We start from the raw sequence: 26,404 nt of genomic DNA, 5'->3' as shown, positions 1-26,404 counted from the left end.
GCAAAACAAAGTAATCTTGCCTCCTGTAGCCTGGGAAATTACGGAATCCAAATAACACTCCGTTGAATAAGGGAGGGATTCCAAAGACTTTTTAGATTCAGAGTCTGCATCCCAGGACCTCTGCCACAAGGCCCTCCTAGCCGCCATAGCTGTTCCAGAGACAGAGGAGGAAATGGAAGCTGCGTTCTGAGAAGCCTCATAAATGTACCCTGAAGCCTCCTTGAGGTGCAGGGCAACAGGAAGCAAGTCAGAATCCTGCAAAGCTGTAGCCAACTGGTCAGCCCATGTTTCCATAGCTCTGGCGACCCATGCTGATGAAAACGTGGGTCTAAATGAAGTATCTGCTGCCGTGTAGATGGACTTTAAGAAAGCCTCTATCTTGTGGTCAGTGGGGTCCTGCAAGGAAGCTGTTCCTGGAACAGTAAGTGTACTCTTGCGATCTAAACGTGCCACTGGTGTACCCTTGGGACCTGTTCCCAACGGATATCATCCTCCTCCTGTAAAGGATTTAAAGACAGGTACATTTTTGGAAGAACAAACCTACGGTCAGGTTGTTTCCAAGATGCTTCTGCGGTCTCTTTCAATTCCACAGATGGAGGGAAAAGGATTGCGCGGTTTGTGACCTTTTTAAATAGACTACGATCTGTAGATCTAGTCTCCACTATGTCCAGAAGTCCCAGGGCCTGACGCACTGCTACCACCAGGTCATCAATCCCCTGAGACCTGGAAGACTCCTCTGGGTCCGCCTGTGCGGAATCGAAATCTTCCAAAACCTCACCATCCTCCTCTGGAAAAAAGGGGGTTAGAGAATGTCTCCTCTTTCTAGGTAAATGTCTTGGGGTCTCCAAAAACTGGTTTAACCAATCCAGACCCCTGACCAACGATGTAGACCAAACCGGCTCTCCCATAAGGGGAGCTTGAGATGGTAATGCAGAGGGATATCCCGCTAGTCCTGAAGCAACGGACTCTGTAGTCTCCGTGGTCACCCCTGAATAAAGAAGGGCTATTGTTCCAGAGGCTGAAGGGAGTACCGCCACAACCGCTGGAATTTTTGTGGGTTTAGAAAGCAGGTGTACCAATGTAGTAACCCCCCTGCGTCAGGGCAGCCGCCCACACTGGTGTTTCTGTTATGGCAAATGCATTAGTCTGTGGTTGTTCCGCCATGCAAGCCCCACCGCAGTCAGCACAGAGCGCCCCTGGGTCCTGCTGTTCGCTAGGTAATTTAGCCTTGCACTTTGAACAAGCATAATATTTAGCACGAGGTGCTTTTCCCTTATCAGACATTTTGAGGTAAACAGAGTACAGCACAAAAGTGTGAACAGGCAGCCACACAAGAAATTAGCAGAAGATACTAACTGATCTATGACAAGGTCAAAAGATAGTATCCCCGAGTCAAAAGTTATATGTAAGAACAAAAGCACATGCAATATACTATGCCCCAATATATTTATGTGCATACATTAGCTTTCTAATACATCTCTAACTATAGAATAGGGAGTATATAGAAAAGGATTTTTGGTACTTAGGAAAAGTCCGTCAGCAGCTCTGCTATCTTCGGAAGGAGCTGATGTCTTTTTTCCATGCAGATTTGGCGCCTCTGGGCAGGTTTACTCTTCCTCTGCAGACGGGGGAGCTCTATTATCTTAGCTCTCCCCGTCCTGCATTAGCTGCATTCATAAGCAAAAAGGGGCTGCCAAAGGCGATTTTACTGCTTTATTTCTAAGCAGTAATCACCCCCGATCTCATACCAGTGCCTTCCAACGCTGCGGTTCAAAACAAAGCCCCCCCCCCCCCTCTTTTTCTGAGGAGGGGACTTGGAAGAATTCAATATGACAGCCGCCGCTGCGGTTACTACCGGCGCTCTCTGCCTCCGTGGCAGCGCCGGTAATCTGAAAATAATCAGTGTGACAGTGGCTTATATAAGCCGCCTGTCCCACTGCTTAGAAGCAATCCTTTAAAAACAAAAAAAGCTTCCAGCTGTCAGAGAGCCGTCCGGCTCTCAGTCTGACAGCTGCTTCTATGAACGAGCGTGCTCTGTGTAGAACAGAGCACACTCTGTAACAAAGTAAAAGAAATAAAAGAATAAAAGAAAAATTAACTTATAAACAGTGAACTAATTCACTGCACCACAAAAGTAAGCCCAACTCCTTTGGGCACTCAACAGAAACTGGGACTACCGGGGGGGTTGCAGGGAGAGGAGTCTGTCGGCAGCTCACAAAGTTAACCAGTTAAGTGCCAAACTCCTCCTCCCCTCACACAACCCCATGGTAAGCAGTGTCCCCCAGATGGGTGAAAGAGAGAGTAGTTTTTGTACAAAGAACATTCCTGTCCAAGTGAAAAAAACAGAAAAGGCGGTTTGCAGCACACAACTGAATTCATGCACTCGCAGAACCGAAGAAATGGCCAGGAAAAACACTACCTTCCACTGAGGAGTCTTGGTAAGCACCCTGAGCAGTAAGTTGAGATCCTAAGGTTCTAAGGGATGTATGAAGGAGGCTGAACATGTAGAACGCCCTGCAAGAAAGTCTGCACATAAGGTAAAAGTAAATTCACTCACACCAATGAATGTAAATTTTCCATATCTGGAATTTGCAGAGAATGAAGTCTTTCTAGTTCGTATCAATCAAGGGACCCCCTAGCCAGAAGATTCATGATCGCGGTAGACATTCCGTCAAATCTAGATGACTTGAAAAAACAGCACAGAAGTGGGTCTTTTGACAGAAGATCTGGAGGAAGGGGCAACAGGTAAGGTACCCATCATTCCCAGAATGTCCGAGTACCATGGTCTGCATGGCCGGTCTGGAGCCACTAGTATGACTGCCATATACCCTCTTTTAAGTTTCTTTAACATTCCAGAAAGCAAAGAAAAGAGGGAAATAAGTACACCAGGTGAAAGTTCCATGGGATCGATATGGCATGTGAATTGTTCTGGGTTCCCTGGCCCTCAAGCAGAAACAATGTACCTTGAAATTCAGAAGAGATGCTGTGAGATTTACCTCTGGCCGACACCAGCACTGCACCAGCTGATAAAAGACCTCTGGGAGGAGGGACCATTCTCCCAGGTGGATACTGTTACGGTTGAGAAAATTAACCTCCCAGTTCTCCTCTCCAGGAATAATTGTGGCCGATATTGTCGGGACCTTCAAGGTAGAAGACTAGACCCTTTAAGAGCGTCCTGTATATCACTTTCAATTCCAGGACATTGATTGACAATAAAGACTCCTGATGAGACCAGAGGCCCTGAAACCAGAGATGACCCATGACCACACCCCCACCCAGACAGACTGGCGTCCATGGTGACAAAGGTCCAAACTCAGCTCTGGAAGGACTGGCCTATGGCCAGACTGTTATTTATCAACCACCAAGTCAGCAACTGCTGTGTGGCTGTGGACAGAGTAATGATTCTGCCTGCCCAGCTGAAGGGAAGACTTTCTGAGAATTTCCCGCTGAAGCGTTCTGGAGTGAAACTACAAAAGGCACCGCCTCAAACACAGACAGCAAGGTCCCCAACTACTTGTATGTGTTGTGTGTTATGTTATGAGCAAGGCCACTCCCAGCACCAGAATAGTGGTGTTCCTGGATAAGCGACCAACAGTATGAGAAATTTCCCATTTGTTACACTCTTCCTCCGGTAATGGGTAAAAGATCTAAATTTACCCACAGCTGGAATTTTTTGTCCGGTTTTTGCAAACCCTCTGAAGCCATCTGTAAGAGTTAAGGCGATGGAATAAAACAGACTAACTGCTTTTTCTGTTTTCTAAAAAGAGAAAAATCAGAAAACTCTGCAATATCAGGTTCCGCAAACCCTAAAGTCTGTGCACTCCCAAGACTAAAGTTCAATACACTGTGTTCTGGAAGCCCCCTCAGCATTACGAGTGTCACCCTCCCCTTCCAAATCACGTACCAGCTTTCCATTCACAGACCTCTTAAGCCTGAGTCATAACACGAGTAAGCTCAGCTAATGAGATCACCAGTGACTTAGCCAAGACCGGCTCTTCTATGGCTGCCAGTGAACCTGCCCAGTAGCAATGCTCACTGTCCTCTACCGGGTCACAATGCCCACAAAGTAATTTGAAATTAAATTTGGTACAAGTATGTTGTTGCACAGACCTGCCAGTGGGCCCTTTTACCTTGGAAGTCCATTTTTCAGAAATAGTGATAAAATATGAATGAACACATACACACACACCAGAGAAAGAAATAACAATGTAAGGCACCACTTACTATAGCAACCCAAAGAAGTATAAGAAGCTATATTTTTGATCTAAAAGGATTCTGCAACACTGAAAGTGCTATAGAGAAGCTTGAGGCTATAAAAGCAATACAGTCGATAAAGTCACAAAGTGTATGGCTATACACAAATGACTACACAAAAGTACAGTGCGAGTTAGTCATCAATTGCAGGCAAGCAACAGTGAAAACTGCACTGAATGAGAGGAGCACAGCAAGGAGAACCTAGCAACTGGAGTAATGACTGAGAAAAAATAGCACGCCCGCCTAGAAAAAATCCCACCAAGCCCTAGAGGAAAGAACACAAGCACCCCCCTCGCAATTATAACACTCCTGGCTAGGAGGTGCTCCCTCAACTGATCCGTCCCCCTCTGTTGCCATTATTCACTGTTATCTGTTGCCTTGGCCACCCAAACTTTTCTCTCCTACACAGGGTTTCTTCTCTGGCAGCACATCCCCTGACTGGTCTGTACCCTTCTTTAAGGTTAACTACTCTTTGCCAAACTACATTTTTGAGCCCTGTCAAACAACCTGAAGGGAGAGAAGCCTAGCGGCTACACACCCAGGAGAAAGGAGCCAAAGTGAAAGAAGCTTACACGTTATTCACTCTCTGGGAAGGTGTCCCCGTAATATGTAAGACAGAGAAAAATAAAAATAAAAGTGCCCTATTTCCACGGGCACTTAACTAAAACGGAATAGGACTCTGGATGATTGGGGGGTGGAAAGGGTAATAATAGGGAAGGAGTTATCATCAACATGTTTAGTATTAAAGTGCCCGGGCTCCATTTCCACCATATAATACCCCCATTGCTACAGTGTCACCCAATGACAGTACTTTAATAGAAAATATTAATACTCCTGGTATATTTAAAAAAAACAAAAAAAACATCACTTTGGAAAATTTACATGATTTAAATGTCTTGGTACTAAAGTATTAACAATTGCGCCTTTAGCTTTGTAGTTATTTGTGAAAAAAAACGCTCATTTATACCAAATTAAATAGTCTGTATTGATAATGCAAGAACAGATAATAAAGATCACATGTGGTTTTCCCTTCTGATCCATTAACAGTTCATTTGTTGTGAAAACTAAAGCAACCCAAGATGATGATGGTGGCCTTTAGCTCAAATACATGAATAATAAAACAGGGTACATTTAATACACAGAATGAAGAGATGGGGAAGCTCATTTAGCATAATTTGTGTCCAAAATGTGAGTGTGGCAGATCACAGTGAAGCTATCTCAGAAGCATTAGCTACTCACCACTCATTAGTAGTTTGTCTTCGAATGTTGCTCGAAATGCCCCCTCAGGTGTCCTTAGGGCTTTCTTTATCTGACCACGGATGCCGCTAACTGTGCGCACTGAGGCTCCTTCAAACTTGGCCACTTCCAGGACAGAGGAAAACATCCCCTGGAGAGGGAGTTCAAAGAATAAATATGTAATTAAGTTTAAAACATACATTTAGTGTGAGGGAAAGCAGAGATCCAAGTGTATTTTCACTGTGAATATGTATATAAACAGTATGAATTAAAATTCACAACTTTGTGGTCATTTTATATGTATACTGGATGACAAAGTTGTTTATATCGCATAAAACAAGTAGGAGTTTTAGATTCCACCTAATTTTACACCAAGCAGGCATCAAACATGAGTCGTTATAGAAGTAGTAAAATAAATTATTACCTTAATAAAAGCAGTATTCTTGTAGATTTTGCAGGGATAACCGATCAGTTTTAACTTTTTCACTGCAGAGATAGATTTGTCCAGATCTAGAACAACACCTGTAGCAGCTATCCGAAAATCTGCCTATGGGAGTAAACAAAAACTTGATTGATTGCAAATGGCAACAAAAGTTTACGAATCCTAGAAGTGAAAGGTCAAAAAAGGTTGAATTACTTCATACATAATTAAGTAAACTTGGAAAAATAAACATCTGTGCATAATTTACCCCCTTAATAGTAAATCAGTGGTAATTTAACATCCCTACATATACAGGCATTCACTCACTGTGGTGCTGCTAACAGACTGAACAGCCAGGAAGCCCGTTCCTTGAGGAGTGATGGGTCCTGTATAGAAACAAGAAAAATGGGTTATCCACATTATACATAGATTATTAAGTGGTATAAACAAGGCTTTTAATAGCTTGTTTCTTAGTCATGCTCTTTTCCACCACCACCCATTTAATGTTGGGTAACAAAATGTATGTGTCAGCCCCCATAGCTCTGGCTAGGGGTGAGGTCCCCTTTGGATAAAACGTTTCCTAGATAGTAATGCAACATTAAATTTAGATGAGTGAACAAATTAGTAGGGAATTGGCATGACAATTGCTACTTAATAGTCTAATAAATCATGAGCAATTCCTGAAGTTTCTTAAGCCCATTAACAGAACTGTTATAAACTGCAAGACATTGTAGGTATATAGAGGTAGTCCTTCGCTTTAATGGCAATAAGTCACAGTATAGATAAAGGTTTACGCGCTCACCCCAAATAGTGGCCCCACAGTGCATATGTTCAGGTGTGTACTTTAGGAGCCGATGACGTCCATTGTGATCCTCAATGTAATATAGGGGGATAGTCTGGAAGCGCCTCCAACCAAGGGAAAAGATCAAAGGGTCTCTTGTCTTCAGAATTCTCTTGTGCCAACGGTGCTTCTTCAGCCGCATCTAGGGATACAGACCAAGAATACTTTGCAATGGTAACAAGGACTCTTCACTAAAGATGAGTAGCCTCACTCCAATCTTGTTGGCAAAAAATAGAGGACACTAGAATTTTTAATGTTTCACGCAATGTCCAAAGACACTATCATGCAAGTATATAAAAAAAAAAAAAAAGAAAAAAAAGGGATTTTTATACTTACAATAAACCCCTTTCTCTGATTCCACCTGGGGGACACTGGTACCATGGGGTTGTAGCTGGGGAGTGTGGAGTTGGCTTAACTAGTTAAACTGTGGCTACTGACAGACTCCTCCTCTCTGCAACCCTCTGTAGTTAGTCAGTGTAATTCTAAAGCCATAAAGGAAAGGGAGTCGAACAACCAAGAAGCAAATAGCAGAAGAACAGAAGGGAGGGAACGCAGTGTCCCCCAGAAGGAATCAGAGAAAGTATCTTTGTATCGTAAGTATAAAAATCCTTTTTTCTTCTTCTTCCGATCTGGGAGACGTACCAAAGCAGTCCCCCTAAGAGAGGGACCGTCCTGGAAGCCCAGCTCGTAGCATGCTATGGCCGAAGCTAGCATCCGAGGGCGCGAACTCACTGAACTGATAAAGTTTGGTGAATATGTGGACCGAAGACCATGTGGCTGCTCGGCATAGCTGATAAGCTGAGGTCCCATTATGCGCAGCCCAGGAAGCTCCCACAGACCTAGAGGTGTGTGCCATGACGTGGGTACGCACAGTCCGGTTAGCCATAAGATATGCCTGTTTTACTGTAAAGGTAAAGCCATCTAGCAATGGTTTGCTTGGAAGCTGGCCAGCCTCTTCTTTGGCAATCAATTAGGACAAAAAGAGTCCCTATGTCGGATATCTGAAGTTCCTTGAACATAAATACTTATTGCCCTGACCACATCTAATTATGCTAAGGAAGAACCTGCAGAAGCATCCTGGAACACTGGAACCACCATTTTCTGATTGGTGTGAAATCTGGAAACTACTTTCGGTTGAAAGGAAGGGAAAGCCCGAAGCAGTCCTGCCATCATGGAAGACCAGGAAAGGATCCCTACAGGAAAGAGCCCCAAGCTCCGACACCCGTCTGACCGACGCTATGGCCAGCAGGACCACCACCTTACATGTCAGAAATCTAAGGTCAGATGACTAAGGGTTCAAAAGGAGGTTCCTGAAGCATAGATAGTACCAATTTCAGATCCCAGGGTGCCATGGGAGGAACAAAGGAAGGTTGAATGTGCAGAACCCCCGGAAAAAAAGTACGGATTTCTGGAAGGTCCACCAGACGCCTCTGCAAGGAGATGAAAAGGGCCAAGACCTGGACCTTTAAGAAACCTCTGTGGAGCCCTACATCAAGACCGTTTGTAACTAAACTTAGCAGCCGGGGCAAGTGAAATGTACTTGTATTGAGTGCCTTGTCTTCACACCATTTAATGTAAATGCGCCAGATTCTATAGTTAATGCGGGCTGACACTGGCTTTCTAGCCCGTAACAGGGTATTCACCACCCTGGAGGAAAACCCTTTTGACCACCAGAGGCTGGCTTTAACAGCCATGCCGTCAAAGCCAGCCGAGACAGGTCCTGATGCGGAAAGGGACCTTGCAGAAGGAGGTTGTTGCGAAGAGGCAGACGAAGTCCTTGTCCCATTACCATGAAAAGGATGTCTGCATACAATACCCTGCAGGGCCAATGGGGATCCACCAGTATAACTGGGAGACCTCCCTGCTTGACCCTCTGCAGTACCCGAGGGAGCATTTGAATGTGAGGGAAAAGATACCCCTAGAAAAGATACCCGAAAACTCCAGTGCACTGTCATTATGTCCACCGCCACCAGGTCCCTTGCTCTTGCACAGAACCTGGGAACCTGACATTGTGTCTGGGTGCCATCAGATCCATATGGCCCCACTTCCAGACGAATATCTGAAAAACATCTGGATGGAGTGACCATTCTCCTGGCATTGCTGTATGACTACTTAGGGAGTCGGCTTCTCAATTTAGAATACCTGGAATGAATACGGCTGACAGATATGGGACAAACTGTTTTGCCCAAGCAAATATCTGGGCTGCTATGCCCATTGCCCTTGGACTTCTTGTTCCCCCCGTTTGTTGACATATGCCACCGCCGTGGCATTATCAGATTGCAATCGTACTGGTAAACCCTGAATTAGGGACGGAGCCCCTTTTAGGGCAATAAACATGGCCTTCAGCTCCAGGATATTTATTGGAAGGGAACTTTCTTGTTCCGACCAAAAACCCTGAAGGTGCACATGTAGTGCCATTGCACCCCAGCCATTTAGACTGGCATCCGCTGTTATGATGATTCAGGAGCACAGGGCATAGGATCTACCCATGCTTAGGTGTTCTTGACCCTTCCACCACCTGACCACTGAACCTGACCACTTCTTTAGGAGATCCTCCTGGAAACATCACGAGTGAAACCTTCCATAGGGGATTGACTCAAAAGTCGAGACCATCTTGCCCAGTAACCTCATGCAAAGAAGCATGGAAGGTTTGTGACTTGTCGCTAGGTCTTGTACTGAGCATACCTTAATCTGTGGACGGAAAATTTTCTGCCTTCTGGTGTCCGTTATGAGCCCTAAGAAAATCATCCTCTGGACCAGTATTAACTGGGACTTCTGGACATTTATCAAGCAACCATGAAGCTGCATGGTCTCTATAGTGAGGTGTAAATGCTGACGAAGAAGCAGATCTGAGGGGGATTTTATCAGCAAGTCTTCGAGATAGGGCACTATGCTCACCCCCATAGAACGGAGATAAGCAGCTGTGGCCAGGCCAAAAGGAAGCACCCTGAATTGGTAATGGTCTGCTCCTACCGTGAAGCGGAGCAATGGTTGGTGCCCTTCCCAGGTAGGTACATGAAGATATGCGTCCCGAATATCTATGGACGCCAGGAATTCTCCCCCTTCCAATCCATTTATCACTGAACGAAGAGACTCCATTCGAAGCCTGTATTCTTAGATGTAGATTTAGGTACTTTAAGATCAAAATGGGACGGAAAGAACCGTCCGGCTTGGAGACCAGAAATTTTTTTTGAATGGAATCCCTGGCGTCTCTGATTCTCTGGGACTGGGCAGATTACTCCTGCTAAAAGAAGATAATCTACACAGTACAACATCGCTTGCCTTCTGTTCTGGTCCAGGGGCAGGGCAGTTGCAAAAAAAACAATGAGAGGCTTAACTTAAGATCTAGAACATATCCCCTTGCCATGATCCCCTGAATGCAGGAATCTGTAGAGGATTTGATCCACTGTTCTGTTAACAGTCGCAGACGCTCCTCCCCACTCTTGCCGCCGCGAGGAGAGGAGGGTGCAAGTCAGACTGCCTGTTTTCCCGGTAGTCTGGCCTGCTGCCAGATGAGGACCTTCCTCTGTGGGAGAGAGACCTCTAAACCCAGAAGACATACCTCTGCTTGTCTGACCTCTAAAGGCGGGGCCTCCCTGAAAGGGCTGACGAAACGAGCTAAACCTCGGAGTACGGGGCTTTTACAAATTAACGGGAAGGAAAGAACTCTTCCCCCATGTCACCTGGCAGATAACGTTATCTAACTCTGGTCCAAAAAGTACCAAGCCCGAATAAGTAAGAGCCTCCAAGGCCCTTTTAGAGTCTAGGTCAGCTTCCCAGGACCGAAGCAAGAGAGTTCTTCTAGCCGCCACCACAGCAGCTGACATAGAAGATGACAAGGATTCTGTGTTCTGCGCTGCCAGATACCCTGAAGCTTCCATCAGGTGTAAAGCTAGGGGAAGAAGTTCCGAATCCTGCAATCCCTCTGCCAGTCGGTCAGCCCAAGATTCCATCGCCCTAGCAACCCATGCAGAAGACAGCATGGGTCTAAATGAGGCACCGCTAATCTACAATGGATTTTAAAAATCCTTCCACCTTGCGATCAGCGACATCATGAAGGCTGGCGGTGCCCGGAACTGGAAGTGTAGTGTGGCTCACCAGTCGTGCCACCAGAGTATCCACTCTAGGAACCTGTGTGCTAGGTCATCTGGCTGTAATGGGGACAGGGTCATGAACCTACGTGGAACCACCATTTTGCGCTCGGGCTGGGACCAGTCCGATTTAGCAATCTCTCTTAATTCTGTATAAGGGAGAAAATAAATTATGGTTTGTTTGTTTTTTTAACCTTTTTTGAATAACCCCTGGTTACCTGGTCGAGGCTTGTCAGTATCTACCAGGTCTAAAGCACGCCGTACTGCCAGAACCAGGTCGTCAATACCCTGGTTTCTGATAGGAGTCTTCCAGGTCGAGAGGATGGCTCACTCTGTCTCTTGTTTCTAGAGCCCGATGGTCCTGGGTAATCTAAAAACAGGTTTAATTTATCTATACCGCTAACCAAAGCACTGGACCAGGCCAGTTCTCCCTGGGAAAGGTCTGAAGGAGTTAATGAAGATGGAAGGCCACTTGGACCTACCCCTGCATTCTCCTCTTGTTAGGACAATATCTCCATTTGGACTACCCCTACTAACAAGGTAGAAGGGTGTTCAGCCACTGAAATCCCTTTCGAGCGGCTCAGAAGCTGTACCAGAGAACCTACTTACTGTTGTAAAGACATTGCCCACCTCTGTTCCTCCATGGCTATAGGAGCCAAAACCTGAGCCTGCACGGCCTGGGACCCCGCCTCACAGCCCGCACAGGTAATTTTATTTTACATTTTGAACAATTATAAAATTTAGCTTTGGTAGATTTCCCCCTATCAGACATAGTTACTGAATAGGAACAACATAGGTAGAAAGTATAGTATACAAACACGCAGGCACAGAGCGACCCCTAACAATACTACTAATCCCTGACAGAGTCACCAGTAGTATCTCAGATTCTTTTCTTTTTTTTATAAACAAATTATATATGTATTCTTTTTAGTGAGTAGAAAACAATATATTCAATTATGTAACGACACTATATTTCTTGTAAAACAAAATATACTTACTCTTGTATAGCAAGTACAGTGTATTCTAGAGAATGAACAATACTTAGCCTATCCAGGCTAATCTTGAGCAGGCAGGAGGGAGCCCAGCAGCAGCCAAGTCTGTCCGAGTTTGACTGCAAAGTTTTCTACCCAAGGTGATGCTTTGGCCCTGTTGAATAAACCAACTTGCCAATTAAGAAAGGGGGAGCTCTATTATAACTCCTCCCTGTCTGCAGCGTCCAGCGGGCCTCCCGAGTGCTTGCAAGAGTTTGTTTGCGGCGCTTCTCCTATTAAGCCTGCAGACTGCCTCTTTCTTAATGCATTAAATGCATTATCCAATGTAGCTCCACCCTCCCCCTCTCCACAGAGCAACGCCGGTCCCCAGGAAATTATGCGGCCACATCTTCTCCCCGCTCTTGCGTGCTAGCATCATACAAAGAAGACAGGCGGTTTCTGTGAGAGCCGCCACTCTCATGACCTGGCAGCGCTGTAGCTCCCGTCAGTAATGCAGCCTTGCTGTCCCAGTCTTCCTATCTTCTTTCTACAATAACCTAGAAAGAAAAACGGCCAATAGAAATAAAGTAAACAGCAGCAAAATAAAGGTCTGCCCAACTCCTTGGGCACTTAGACTACACTGACTAGCTACAGGGGGTTGCAGAGAGGAGGAGTCTGTCAGTAGCCACAGTTTAACTAGTTAAGTGCCAACTCCACACTCCCCAGCTACAACCCCATGGTACCAGTGTCCCCCAGATGGAATCAGAGAAAGGGGTTTATCGTAAGTATAAAAAACCCTTTTTTTTATACTTGCATGAAACAGTGTCTTTGGAGATGAATGATGAAGGAGAAATTCAATTTTCTATAGCACCAACTCATTTTCTTCCAAGTCCAATGCGAGACACTGGAAACATTGGGCATAGAGGCGCCCTACAAAAGCTAACTCACCCCCCCCCCCTCCCTCTCTCTATAAGCTGCCGGGACTTCAGTATATTTCTAACAAAGCCCAAAGAACAGAACCACAAGTATAGAACACGAGGGGAGGGAACTGGGTTCTCCATCAACATGAAAGAGAACCTAACCAGAAGAACAGTGAAGGACAAGGAAGAACAGAAGCAAGAACAAGAGTGTGGGCTGGGCGTCTAGTGTTCACCATTGGACTCAAAGAAACAGGATTTACTTTAAGCATAAAATTCGCATTTCTTTTATCCATTGGAATCATTGGGACATCTCAAAGCAATCCCTATTGGGGGCTACACTCAGTGCAGTACCTTGCATCCATTACTGAAATCTTTGTGAACAAAAATGTTGATTCTGTAGAATTTTGTGACTGTGTGTACCAAAGACCAGGTGCCCACCTAGCAAAACTGCTCCCTCCAATCTGGTAGAATGTGCAGTCACATTTTCAGAAACCGGCTGTACGGTCCCAACGTAAGCCTGGAGAATTAACAAGGGTTCAAAAGGAGGGTGCTGCAAAGCTTTTATATTTATTTTTTTGGGGGGGTTGGGGATGTATGGAGGCTGCACATGCATGCCTCTGCAAGAAAGTTTGCTCTGCTGGTAAAAGTGCCAGTTTTCGCTGAACGAAAACAAATAGGACAGAAACCTGAACCTCTAAAGCACAAAGACTCAAGCTCCCATCCAGACCCTCCAGCAAGAAGTGAAGGAAATGGGCCAAATAAAAAGACGATGTAGGAAACCCCTTCCATTCACACCAGGAGATGTAGGACTAACAGAACCTGTGATAGTTCTAGCATAAGCCAGCATTCTGTACGTGACCATAGTCTTAGAGGTAGATGAATTCCCAAGATACCGACATGTGGTCTACCAATAACGCCTTTGGATCCATTTACATGGAGCAAGAGGACTCCACCTTGTGGTTCAAAGATGCAATCAGGTCAACATCTGGCTGACCCCACCTGTCCACTATCTGCTGGAAGACATCCAGGTGAACGGACCATTCCAGAGTTAAGGCTTGCCTGCTGAGAAAATCTGCTTTCCAGTTCTCCAACTCTGGGATGAAGACTGCTGCGATGGCTGGAACATTTCTAACCAGTATGTGCCTGCTGGTTTCTTTCATGGCTAGGGCATCCGTGGTGCCTCACTGAATGATGTATGCTACCACCATGGAATTGTCTGACTGGATCTCTTCTCAAAAGAATGGTTGAGCTCTGAGTAGTTCTAGTACATTTATCGAGTGCTTTGACTTGAAGACCCTAGAAACGCAACAGAAGAGTGACAGCCCCCAAACCCCAAAGGCGTCCATAGTCATCAGAGTCCATTCCCAAATGGTTAAGTGGTGTCCCCTGTTGAAGTTGTCACCACTTAGCCCTCAGTAGAGGGCCTGATGAACTGTCTGGTCAAACGATTAAGATTTCTTGCATTTCAAAATAATTTCGATGTGGAACTCCCTCAAAGTGAAACAATGCAAACTGCTCCACCACGAAAATGGAACACATCTTGCAACAGTGAACAAATATCATTCTGCAAGTTAACGGTGACTTCACAATTCCCTGTAAGGAGAAGATTTCTTCCAGGGGTAAAAACACCCTCTACTGACCGGTGACAGCAGTTGCAGAAAGACCATGCTTTGGGACTTCTTGTAGTTGATTATGCAACTGTGATATTCTGGTGGTAGTCATTTTTTAGGCAACACTAATACCGACACAAGTCTGAGCAATGTGAGAATTCCGAGGAGCATAAAAGCGAGAGTGTGTAAATCTAGACTTACTAGATAATAGACATACCACAATGTTCACAGGCTATATGGACAGCACATGTCAATTTCAACCGTGTAAAATCTCTCCAGTAGTAATGACATCACTTCTAATGGACAGAATAAGATTGGTTTTAAGGCAGCAATGGTAGGACCCGCCGCCTGGATTACATTATACAGGCAGCGGGTCCGACCACTTAAAAACACCAATCTCACGCAGTCCATTAGAAATTATGTGAGGAGTAGCAGTGAGGGAGATAGAAGAATTTTCTTTTCCCAGTGTCCTACCTCCTGGAGAGAAAATTATATTATGACCTTTATTGAACAGGAAAACTGTAATTAACAAGTTTTGTGTACAGTTTTGAGTAAAGTTGTAAAAATTATATGTGGCATATACAAATATTGTAAACAAAAAATAAAAGCAAGTAGAAACAGTTTAATCCATAAATGATTTCACATTGCTTGGTGCTTTTGCTTTACCTGGATATAGCCAACATTTCCCTCGCTGTTGCCCAGCCCACCAAGGATCATTGGGTAATGGGGGTCAAAGTTCACAACAAACTCACAGGGGGCATTCTCAATCTCCATGCGGAGGTACATGCCAGGCCTAAAGCCTTCATACTGTACACGAATTTCATCATCCTGGTCTTCAAATTCTGCACGGTTTAGCTAGGAGAGAAAGTCATTGTATGGGAATATAGTAGTAGTATAAGGCTAGCTCCATACAAATGGTTCAAAGAGTACATAATAATCAACTAAACAGCTATTAAGATAATGAAATGAGCAAAAATAAACTGAAACACGTTTTTTCAGACAAAAAAAAAAAACAGTAAGTGCACTGTGCTTCATATACAAGTAAATTTGTGTGAAAGGTAATAAAAAACACAATATAACAAATAAATACAGTAGTACTAATAAGACCGTCAAATACCAGCAAATGCAATGTGGATATTAAAATTATTTAATACATATTTTAAAAATACAAACACATGATCCTGTGCATGCAGGAAACTCATACATTAGGTGCACCTATGTAATAGCGTTTCCTGAATATAGGATATCATACATATGAATATTAATTCATGTGAGCGCACAACATTAATAGAACCTCTTAGTGACGGAATAGATCCGTACTATACTGGATATATATACATATATCTAGTTGAATATGGATCTATTCCGTTATTAAGAGGTTCTGTCAACGCTGTTTCACTTATGCTATTATTCAAATTGAGGACCAAAAAGCGTGTAGCCACGGAGACATCGTGAATCCATATATATCCAGTATAGTACGGATCTATTCCGTCACTAAGAGGTTCTATTAATGTTGTGAGCTCACATGAATTAATATTCATATGTACGATATCATATATTCAGGAAACGCTGTTATTACATAGGTGCACCTAATGTATGAGTTTCCTTGGGTTATTATAGGAATGCACATGATCATGTATTTGTATTTTTAAAATATGTATTAAATAATTTTTAATATCCACATTGCATTTGCTGGTATTTGAAGGGCTTATTAGTACTACTGCATTTTTTATTTGTTATATTATTTTATTGACAGGGACGCAGACCCCGAGCAGTAGACATTTGTCCTTATTTCCATTTTTGCCCCAAGAATTTTGTTTTATTGTTAATAAAAAACACAACACTTAAAGCTTGTAAATAATATAAGGTAGGAGGAAAATACATGAAAAATGCACTGATGTGCTAAATGATTCCTGACCTCCGCCTGCCTCTGCATTTCTCCCTTAAGGTCATCAAAATACGTAGCATCAGCATCTCCGTCATCATACTCCGTGTCAAACCGCTCCTTCAGCTTCCGCTTCTTCTCCAGCCGCTGCTTCTTTTCATCTTCCTCTGCGGGAGCAATCTCTCCTACTTCCTCCTCCTCACCATCAGACTACATAATACGATAAATAAAATAAAAAAGTTGACCAATAAGAACTCAACATGGCCTCATCTTACTAATATACACCAAAGTTTGGTCTCCAGCAGCCAGCTAGGCTGGATTCTTCAAGAGTTGCTGCAACAGCAATACAATAGAACGCTTACTATAATTACCTCCTTTTCCTGGGACTCAGGCTTGCCCTTGAGTACCTGCCCTGTCTCCATATCTTCAAAATCACCATACAGCTCCTCTGAGAACACACAGTACAAATACATAAACATTAATCTCAATGGCTACACTTCATAATGTCTCACTAAAACAACAATTTTCCTAAAATACAGATAAAGGTGATCTACAAAACTGTGTCTCCAAACTAGATAGAGCCAGTTGTTTGACACGCAGCAGCCCAGTTACTGAGGTTAGTACACAATAAGGTCATGATCATTGGCTAACTAGATTTTCTGGCAGTCCTGATCAATTTGCACTGCAAATGGTTTATTTATTGATATACGAGGTATGTCTATTAAATAATGAGACTAAATAACTCGCCTTTATTTATCGGTATTACAAATTTAATGTTTGTCCCCTTTAATATACTCCCCATTTGCACTAATACATCGCTGTAGTCTTGTTTTCCACTGGTTGAAGGCATGGAGCAAATCAATTTCTGTCACTAGTTTCAACATATCTGCCGTATTCTTCTTTACAGCATCAACTGACTCAAAATATGTCCCTTTAAGCACCGATTTAACTTCTGGGAAAATATAAAAATCACAAGGTGCTAAATCGGGCGAATATTGAGGATGTTCAAGCGTAGTAATGTGTTTGTCGGTCAGAAACTGCATCACAAAAAGTGCTGTGTGAGCAGTGCATTGTCCTGGTGAAGAAAGAAACCATTTTTCCACAGTTGTGGCCGTTTCTTTCTGACTCTCTCTCTCTCTCTCTCAGCTTTTGCAAAACTTCCTTATAATAATGCTGATTAAATCGGTTGCCTTCTGGAACCCATTCTTCCAAAATTACACTCTTGATATCAAAAAAACAATTGCTTTGAATTTTGACTTGCTTTGACAAGCTTTTTTCATTCTTGATGATGACGGTGTTTTCCAGTGCATTGACTGTCTTTTGGTTTCAGGATCGTACTGGAAGATCCAGGTCCCATCACAAGGGATTACTTTATGAAACAGGTTTGGATCCGTGTCAAGTTGCTGCAGAATGTCAACACAACATTCCTTGCGACGTTCTTTTTGCTCTGGTGTGAGAACCCTTGGGACCATCTTTGCACAAACTTTCGTCACGTTAAGATCCTCAAGCAAAATTTTCCATACGGTGTCTTTGTCAATGTTCACGGATTCAGCTATCATTTGAACAGAGTCAGCGGTGTTTTCGAGCAATCTGATTATTTTCTACATTTTCTTCGGGGTTCTTGAAGTGCAAGGTCGTCCAGGGCGTTCATCATCTTCGACATTTTCACATTCCTTGCTAAATATTTTGTGTCACTTTTGTGTCACACACGAGCACGAGACAGGCAGTCATTCCCATAGGCTATAGTAAGCATTTGAAAACATTCTGTTGGTGTTTTGTGCAACTTTCCAAAAAATTCAAATTGCCACGTTGTTCAACTTTCAAACTTAGCATTTTTTTTCAGCACTCTACAGAAAACACAACCAAACTAAATGGCGACTCACAATCAACTGAACGTCATAGAGTGTAGCAACTTGTCATGCAGGTTCAAGGTTACTACGTATGCAGTTAAAACCGGTTCTGACTGCTTTGTTTACTAGGTGGAATCAGTTTTGTTATTTAATAGACATACCTCGTAAATGAGAGTTACATAAGCAGCTTTCTCATAATAAGCTGGGAGAACAGGATCCCACTGGGTATAGGACCAGCCAGCAGGAGATTGACCACTTACTAAAGCTAGGTACTCAGGCAATACCAGAGGGTATTTCAAACTAATTTTAGCTCAATATCCTTAGCTTAGCTTTCTTTACATCTGGGATTATTTCAACCCTTCATTTTAATTTACTTTTCTTTTATGAAATGCAAATAGACATATGTTGGGCTAAGACATAGTAAAATGTAATGTAGGGACATGTAGTACATGTTTTGTTACAGTAAATGTCTGTAGCATTAGCAACTCAAATGCAATAAAATTTTAATGGTTTCTCTTAATTTTGCAGCTACCTAAAACGGCTCACTCAAGTTGCCCATTATTGGCAGATCCTATAGTGCACACAAATAGATTCTACAGATTTGGTAACCGAAAGATGAATTTCTCAGCTATCGGAGGATCATTGATTAAATAAGTCAACTAAAAAGGGTGATCCTTCCCCTTTTATATAAATCCACAACAGGTCATTTGGTGTGCCAACATGATAGATTAACAGCAAGTGTAAGTGTTTTATTCAGAGTAAAAGATATTTTCACCATCATCTTGTAGGAGTTTCTCTGCATCTTTATCAGACTCCCATTTTCCAGTGACAAAGCAATCACGGATGTAATCCATAACCTAAGAAACAAACATGAAAATAAAAACATAATTGTTACAGAACAAATCAGAAGCTGCATTGTGCTTACCTTGTCAATTTGCTCAGCCCTCATGACCACTTCATACTTTTCAACCATCATCCCGAAATGCTCTCTCCTTATGCCACCTTAGGTCTGATCTGCCCCTCGCCCCATCCCCGATAACCTGTTTCAAGACTTTTCACATGCCCCTACCAACCTTTGGAATTCCCTACCTGGCTACTGGTCCGACATGAACTAAAAAACTATTTTCCTCGATATGGTTTCAGCTCTTAAATCGTCTGCCTGCATAGGCTCACTATAATGAGCAATTCCCGCCATGATGATTGCTCCATTGAGGTGAAATTAAATCTCATCCATATAGTTCAAAGGAAAAATTGCCCCAGTAGCTAAATTTTCATGACAAAGGCAGAGTAGAGGGGCTGACAAGAGTAATATGTTTAGAATGAGGCGTCCCATTAAGAAAGGAAGTGCCCACATTTTTATTCTGCATGAAGAACTGTACTTAAGATACTTAAACAAAACAAACATGTAAGAGTTATGTAAGTGCTTATTTGATAACATTCTCATCTGCCTCAAGCAGCATTTACAAAATGAAGCAAAACGGTCAAGGAAACTCAGCACCCTTCTCTTTCTGAATACCTCTTCATCATCCCAGTTCTGAGGACTATCAACCACAAACTTGGAGCAGTCCAATGCATTAGCTGCTCTCTTAGATTCCTTGTCTGGACGACTAACGTGGAACAAGCCACCCAGCTCTTCTCCAGTATCTTCTACCTCATGCACCTCAGTCTCAGCCACTGTGGGTGCAATATAGACAACGTTATAACAGTAACTACATTAACATAAAGGGAGTAACATGAGGGGGAAAAAGTTTTGTTAATGAGAGAATCTTTCATAAAATATTGTAATGGCAAAAAAACTGCTACGGTTTGATTATTTGTCTCTTGCTAATCTTCCCACTACAGTATGTGTAATAGTACAATTAACATGCAGGTATAATGGTTATACTGACAGCAGAAAAACATTCTTTGGATAGCAAAGTGTTAGTGAATACAGGCTGTTACAATGTACTGCCCCATAATTAGGGAACATTTGTCATTTAAAGCAAAAATATAATTACACACCAAGCAATGAAGCAGGAACATAAAAATAGAAAGAAAAAAAAAAAAAAGACATTGCATGTATTTCAATAGTATCGTTTACAAGACATACTATGCAATAAACAAACATCTAAAATTAATTATGCTTTAATAGTGGCACAGTGGTCAGCATTGCTGCCATCCTGAAGTGGGGCCTTGGGATGAAATCATCCCAGGTTGGTATCTGATGCTTACTAAAGTTTGTGTGTCTGTGGAAGTGAAGCAGATTTGAAGTTCCACTGGGGCAGTAACTGATGTGAATTACTAAATATGCTAAAAATTACTAAATTACTAATACTAAATACTACTTTATATGATCATAAAGTATTGTTTAATAGGTTGGAGTTATATAAAGGATAATATTGCATATTTTCTATACATTGTACCGTATATTAAAAATAAATCTATTGAACAGTGTCTGCACCAACTATTTACCTGTTCCATACACAAATTTTCGAAGATTAGGCACAGATTGTTGTTGCCGAATGAAAACCTCAGCAGCCTTCTTTTTCAAATCTTCCTTCCATTTTAAAGCACCTGAAAATAGCAAATATATCATAAATATTATTTATAAAATTCTATGACTGCTCTGGGACAATATCAAAATAATCACTTTGCAAGATGCTGAGTAAAGACTATTTTATGCAATCAGTGGGATAACTCACCTGCTGTGTTTTCAGAGGAATCATAATCTTCATTAAACTCATCATCTTCCTTTAGTAAATCTTCTTCATCACCACTCTTCTCTTCAGATGTATCCCCCCCAGATTCATCTTCCTTTTCTTTAGAAGACTCTTCATCGGCGTCCATGTCTTCTACTTCATCAGAATCAGTAGACAGCCCATCCTCTCCAGTGCAATTCCCACTGTCCAGTGCTGGTGTTGATTTCCTACCAATATCCCCTCTCTGTGCTTGTTTTGTAGAACCACTGTTTTTCACAACACTTACACCAGCTTCCTCATCACTATCAGAAGTATTTTCTTCCTCCTCTTCATCATCGTAATCTTCCGCCATGGCATTCTTTTCATCTCCACTGTGCTCAAGGTCATCATCACTGTCAGCAAAGGCTGGCATCTCTAACATGGGAGGTTTATTTAATTCTATTTTTACTCTTTTAGCAGTTGGAGTTGGGTGGTGCTCTACAGGTTCTTCTTCACCATCACTCTCCCCAGCTGATGTTTCAGCATCCTCACCTTCCTCATCAATATCTTCATTTTCATCATCATCATCGTCGTCATCACCTTCCCCAATAGTATCATCCCCATCTTCCTCCCCAGACACTTCATCCTGGACTCCTCTAAATACTGCTCTGCGACGTATGCGACCAGTTTTAGCATCCACCACTTTCTCCTCAGTGGGCATTTCAAACCTAATTTCCATTATAACAAACAAAAATTGTTAAGCGTTAAGTCAAAGCTCAAATAGCCACAGAAAACAATGGATAAAAATGATTATTAAGCAGATAGCACAACACATTGGAACTTACTCTTTTTTTTCAACATCCTCGATGCCCAGAGGTTTGGAGTCTGTGAATAATGATACTTTGCTGGTGGACATCTTTGAATCAATGGTGATATTGGTGGAAATAAGGCTCTGGACCAGTTCATGAGAGGGCTTTGCTGCTCTCTGTAAGCAGAAAACACACAACTGCTTTGTCTTTTTGGGATTTTTATACTTTGTTAAATCCATTTCTCTGATTCCATTTAGGGGACACTGCTACCATGGGGATATAGAGGCTGGCATACGAGTTGTAAACTTTGGGGTTAAATATCTACAAAGTATTAAGCTCCTCCCATCTATAGTACCCCACAGGAACTACTCCAGTTTATAACTTACAAAGCCATAAAGGATAGGGTAAAAATAAACAGAGAGCAAAAACCTCACTCTCTAACAACATATAGAAACTGTGCGTAAAGTGTGATATGTAGTGTTCCAACCAATGGAATCAGAGAAAAAGCTTTAAGCTTAAGAACAAAAATCCTCTTTTCTCTTTCTTCCAATTTGTGGGCCACCACTACCATGGGGACGTTCACTAGGGAAGGGTATGTTCAAAGTGTGCATAAACTTTCAACCAAAGCTAGCCTCCTGGGATGTACAAATATTAAAACAGCAAACTCTGGTAAAAGTATGGACAGAGGACCAGGTGGCTGCCTGACATACAGTAGTTGCTTGGCCGAGGCTCCATGCTGCACTTCCCAACAAGCATTCACTAATATGGTACAGTGAGCCGATCCCTGAATAGATGCAACCATGATGAATAGCTGCTCTAATCCACCTGGCAATAATTTGTTTTGTTGCTGGTCAACCTCTCTTCTATGGGGGGTAATTCAATTTGCCAGGGAATGACACATTTCCTCCCTGTGTGTCGTAAAGAACTAGATGAGAGGAAGTCTTCCGAACATTAGAGGTTCTGGCCTTTTTAAGTATACAAGGAACCATGGCTATTGGCGGAACGGATACATCAACAAATAATTCCATGGTAAAGTCACGTCGTCCACTAGAAACAACTTCTGGGTGGAGACACCATCCACCTCACAATTCTCGACCCCCAGCATGTATACCACAGATATTGCTGGGGCATACAATTCCACCCCATCTCATGATTCTGGAAGACTCCATCATTGCTCCTGGTGATGATTTTTATATGCTACAGCTTTGGCACTGTCCAATTGAATCTGGACCAGCCTGTGCTTCAGAAAACAAAATTGTAAATTCCCAACAATAGATCCAATTGGCGCACCGTATTTAATTAGCTAAAATAGTAAATGACAGTTGGTATAAGACCCAGTGTTCTAAAAAAAACAAACTAAAAACTAAAACTATATATTAATAGCAGTCAATTTCTTGATCTGAAATGCAGCTGTCTAGGGATATGCGACCCTGCTCCTTCAGAAAAGACTGAAGTATTGTTAAAGCACTTGCCACTGCTCTGAGCTCTAGAAAGCTGATGGGGAGTTTTAATTCCTCTCAGGATCATAGACCTTGCAAACAAAAGATGAAAGGTCACCATTCCCCATCTCTGAAGACTGGCATCCTTTGTTACAATAGTCGAGTCCAAAATGGAAAAAGGTGAAAAAGGGCATACTGCAATGCTTCAAAGTTGGAGACCATCTTCCCCATTAAATTCATGCAGTTAAGGACAGATTTTCTTTTGAGGTTTAAGATGGTTTTAACTAATTTTTTTAACTTATCCTCTGATGCTTTGCAGTATGGTGTTGAATAGTAGACCCAGAAACACCATACACTGGGCTAGATTCAGATTCAATTTCTGATCAATTATGATCCACCCATGGGACACCAACTGAGCTAAATTTGAGGAGGAAAATCTAAATCCGCCTTGATGGATACACTGTCCAAATAAGGTACTACAGTGATTTCCCTTGATCTTAACAGAACAGTCTTCATCACCATGACTTTGGGATAGCCACAACTCCAAAGTTCACCAAAGGGAAGAGCCCTAAATTGAAAATCTAAGTCCTGAACTGAAAATCTGAGGAGGCTATGATGTCACTCCAAGACCGAAATGAGAAGAGATGAATCTTTCATTTCCATTTAGAAATTAAATGTGTTGTGCTTCATACTGAACCTGTCCACCCGAAGCCTAGTGTTTAGGAAATTCAGGCTGAACAGTCTATAAGTCTCGTTGGATTTTTCAACAAGTAAAATGTTTGAATAAAACCCTGGGCCTTCTGATCTTCTGGGCCAATTACTCCTGATAACAGTAGGAAACAAGTGGTCTACCTAAGAGCCACTCTTTTGATTCTTTCACAGGAAGACTAGGGTACAAAAAAAAAACAAAAAAAAAAAACTTCTGGGTGGAGGCCCCTGGAGGTCTAGTATATAACACCTCTCTATTAAGCCTCTTACCCTCATATTGGAACAGGAGGCTATCCATTAGTCCACCACAGACAAGGCTTGGTGGGGAAAAACCCTGTCATGCATTTTGCTAATAAGAGGTCCTGAGTGCTTAGCTGTCCATGCCTACGTTCCCCTATGCTATCTGCAGCATGGAGTAAAGGACTGACCTCTAGGGGCAGAACTGTTATACTTAAGTGGAAAGCAAAAAGATAATACCTCAATCCTGGTAGGAAAGAGCTCTTTCGCCCTGTAGCTTGACAGATTTGCTTGTCAAGTTCTGGTCCAAAAATCACACTACCTTCAAAAGGGCAGGGATTCCAGAGTCCTTTTGGATTCCACATTCACATCCCCAGGATCTGAGCAAAGTGCAAGCCAAGCAACCACTGCTAGGGCAGAGATTCCTGATCCAATCAGACAATTACTTGTCTGCCCAAGTACTCTGATTAAAAATGAATATAGAGGCGCTCAATTGAATAAAGACTAGAATTTGATCAGAGTTTGGTTAAGATATAATTTCCAATAAGACTAATTTATTAAAACAATTAAAACATGTATACATCAACTTAAAATGATCTATAGACTTTAGTAAGTGTGTACACTCTAACTGGAAACATATCGGGCAAAATGACAAATTGTAAGAATCAGTAAGTCACTGGTATAAAACCACAGGAATATATAAACAGCAATATAATTGCAAATTATCAAAGCGCCACCAACGCTATGAATAGCATAAACAGAAACAAATGTTAAAGTCCTGCAAATTATGAAGACCCTAATCTAGCAGAGTAAAATGACAAACAAGGCCATAAAAACAAAGCCAATCGTCTCTTACTTTATATGGACCCACATGGCGCTACAAGGAGGAAGCATAGAGAGAAGCTTAAAATGTCTTCCAAAAGCTCCTATAAGGAGCAGTGAATTACTAGAGTCTGCATCGAGACAATAAAGCATGGCCACCATTTTAAAACTAGCGCCATTCGATGCTAGTCTAATGTCACATGTTACAAAGTCAGTGAGGAGGAATCCCGTAGTGCACTCTCCTCGATCAATATGAGAGAGGTGTCAAGCCAAACCCAGGGTCACCTGCTCCAGTATGGGAGTGAGACTAAGATGCAGCTGTGCAAAAAACAACAATACAAATAAAATATAAATACTCTAAGTTGGCTGCCATAGGTATTCCAATAACATAGCATCCAAGCACTTTTTTTTTTTTTAAACTAGAGTAGTTCCGTGATTGAGGAACTATAGTGGAGAGGAGTTTCAGACTTTGTAGACACGTGTCTAGCTCCTGTGCCAGCCTCTATATCCAAATGATAGCAATGTCACCCAAATAGCAAGAAAGAGAAATGGTCATGACTGCCCTCAAAAGAAAAACAAGTACAGATATAGGCTAACAAAATTTAGAGATGCTGGCAGGCAGATTATGTAATCAACTTTCTAAGTAAGCTATTTTACAGTTGCTTTCTACATTTGACAGTGCTTTTATCCCTTACCTGCTGCTGCTGTTGGATATGGTGTGGCCCCAGGTCAATGTAAACAGCATCTTTATCATATACAACTCCTCCCACACCTGAGAGAGGAGCGTAAATCATTTTTTCCTTCTCATTCAGAGAACGCTTTTTCAGTTGGGATGGGAGCGGACATGGGTCAGGAAGGAAGCTCACCTCAGAGAGTGCAAAATCCCCCATGCCTAAGAAAAAAAAAAAAAAAAACTAGACATCTTAGGGGCATATTCAATTGACCATGCTACTCGCAAAAGTAACGCACCGTTGAAAGTATTACCGTAACTGAAATTCGGCGTTAAAGGTACCGTAATAATGGTAATTACGCGCAAAATAATGGTAATAGTGCACAAGCCGTGTTACTTTTGCGAGTAACGCGGACAAATGAATATGCTCCTTAATGTAGACTTTGTGATGATGTATTGTATCAAAGAATGAAAAGCAGAAAGGATACAATCAGTTACATCGAACAGTAGGATATAAAAAGTTTAAAACAAAAACAATCAAAATTAAAACATAAAAACAAACAAGCTAGACTACTACATAGCTAATATATTGTAGAGTGAAGGAATAACCTGGTATGTGAACTTGGCTTTTATTCTTTATATGGGCCCCCCGCAGATAGCCATACAGTGATACTTTACGGTCACACTTAGGATTCAGTCTAATGTCTTCAGGATTAGTCAAATCTTCCATCCTAAGAATCAAAAGACAAATGCAGTGTAAAATAAGCTTTCAAAGGCAAGTGTTTACTAAACTACATAAAGCAACGTGTGGGCACAACCATGGCCAGAGACAAATGATTAGTTTCAAAAAAATGTAAACAAAGGATGTTGCTGAACAAAATAAATCACAAGCATAATGACTAAAGCATTTTTTGGATGTCAAATCCTCCTTCTCTGAATCCATGGGGGACACTGGCATACAATGAGGTATACAGTGTGGTAAA

The 26,404-nt window shown here is 42.2% G+C and overlaps 1 protein-coding gene across 1 annotated transcript in view; it reads right to left on the bottom strand.

Annotated features, from left to right (window-relative positions):
• BMS1 (BMS1 ribosome biogenesis factor) overlaps positions 1 to 26,404 on the bottom strand; it is a 54,898-nt gene that overhangs the window by 14,159 nt on the left and 14,335 nt on the right. Inside the window, exons 6-19 of the mRNA XM_075217137.1 lie at positions 26,031 to 26,152; positions 25,447 to 25,643; positions 21,582 to 21,721; positions 20,761 to 21,464; positions 20,531 to 20,632; positions 19,596 to 19,753; positions 18,855 to 18,936; positions 16,601 to 16,677; positions 16,263 to 16,439; positions 15,011 to 15,199; positions 6,714 to 6,894; positions 6,239 to 6,297; positions 5,915 to 6,037; positions 5,494 to 5,641 (exon numbers count right to left, since the gene is read on the bottom strand). Of these exons, the coding sequence (XP_075073238.1) occupies positions 5,494 to 5,641; positions 5,915 to 6,037; positions 6,239 to 6,297; positions 6,714 to 6,894; positions 15,011 to 15,199; positions 16,263 to 16,439; positions 16,601 to 16,677; positions 18,855 to 18,936; positions 19,596 to 19,753; positions 20,531 to 20,632; positions 20,761 to 21,464; positions 21,582 to 21,721; positions 25,447 to 25,643; positions 26,031 to 26,152 (2,459 nt within the window). The remainder of the gene's footprint in view (positions 1 to 5,493; positions 5,642 to 5,914; positions 6,038 to 6,238; positions 6,298 to 6,713; positions 6,895 to 15,010; positions 15,200 to 16,262; positions 16,440 to 16,600; positions 16,678 to 18,854; positions 18,937 to 19,595; positions 19,754 to 20,530; positions 20,633 to 20,760; positions 21,465 to 21,581; positions 21,722 to 25,446; positions 25,644 to 26,030; positions 26,153 to 26,404) is intronic.

This window comes from Mixophyes fleayi, chromosome 6 (genome assembly GCF_038048845.1).
Source record: "Mixophyes fleayi isolate aMixFle1 chromosome 6, aMixFle1.hap1, whole genome shotgun sequence".
Lineage (NCBI taxonomy): Eukaryota > Metazoa > Chordata > Amphibia > Anura > Limnodynastidae > Mixophyes > Mixophyes fleayi.
Note: the sequence above shows the minus strand (reverse complement) of the source record. Positions and strands in the feature narration are given on the sequence as shown.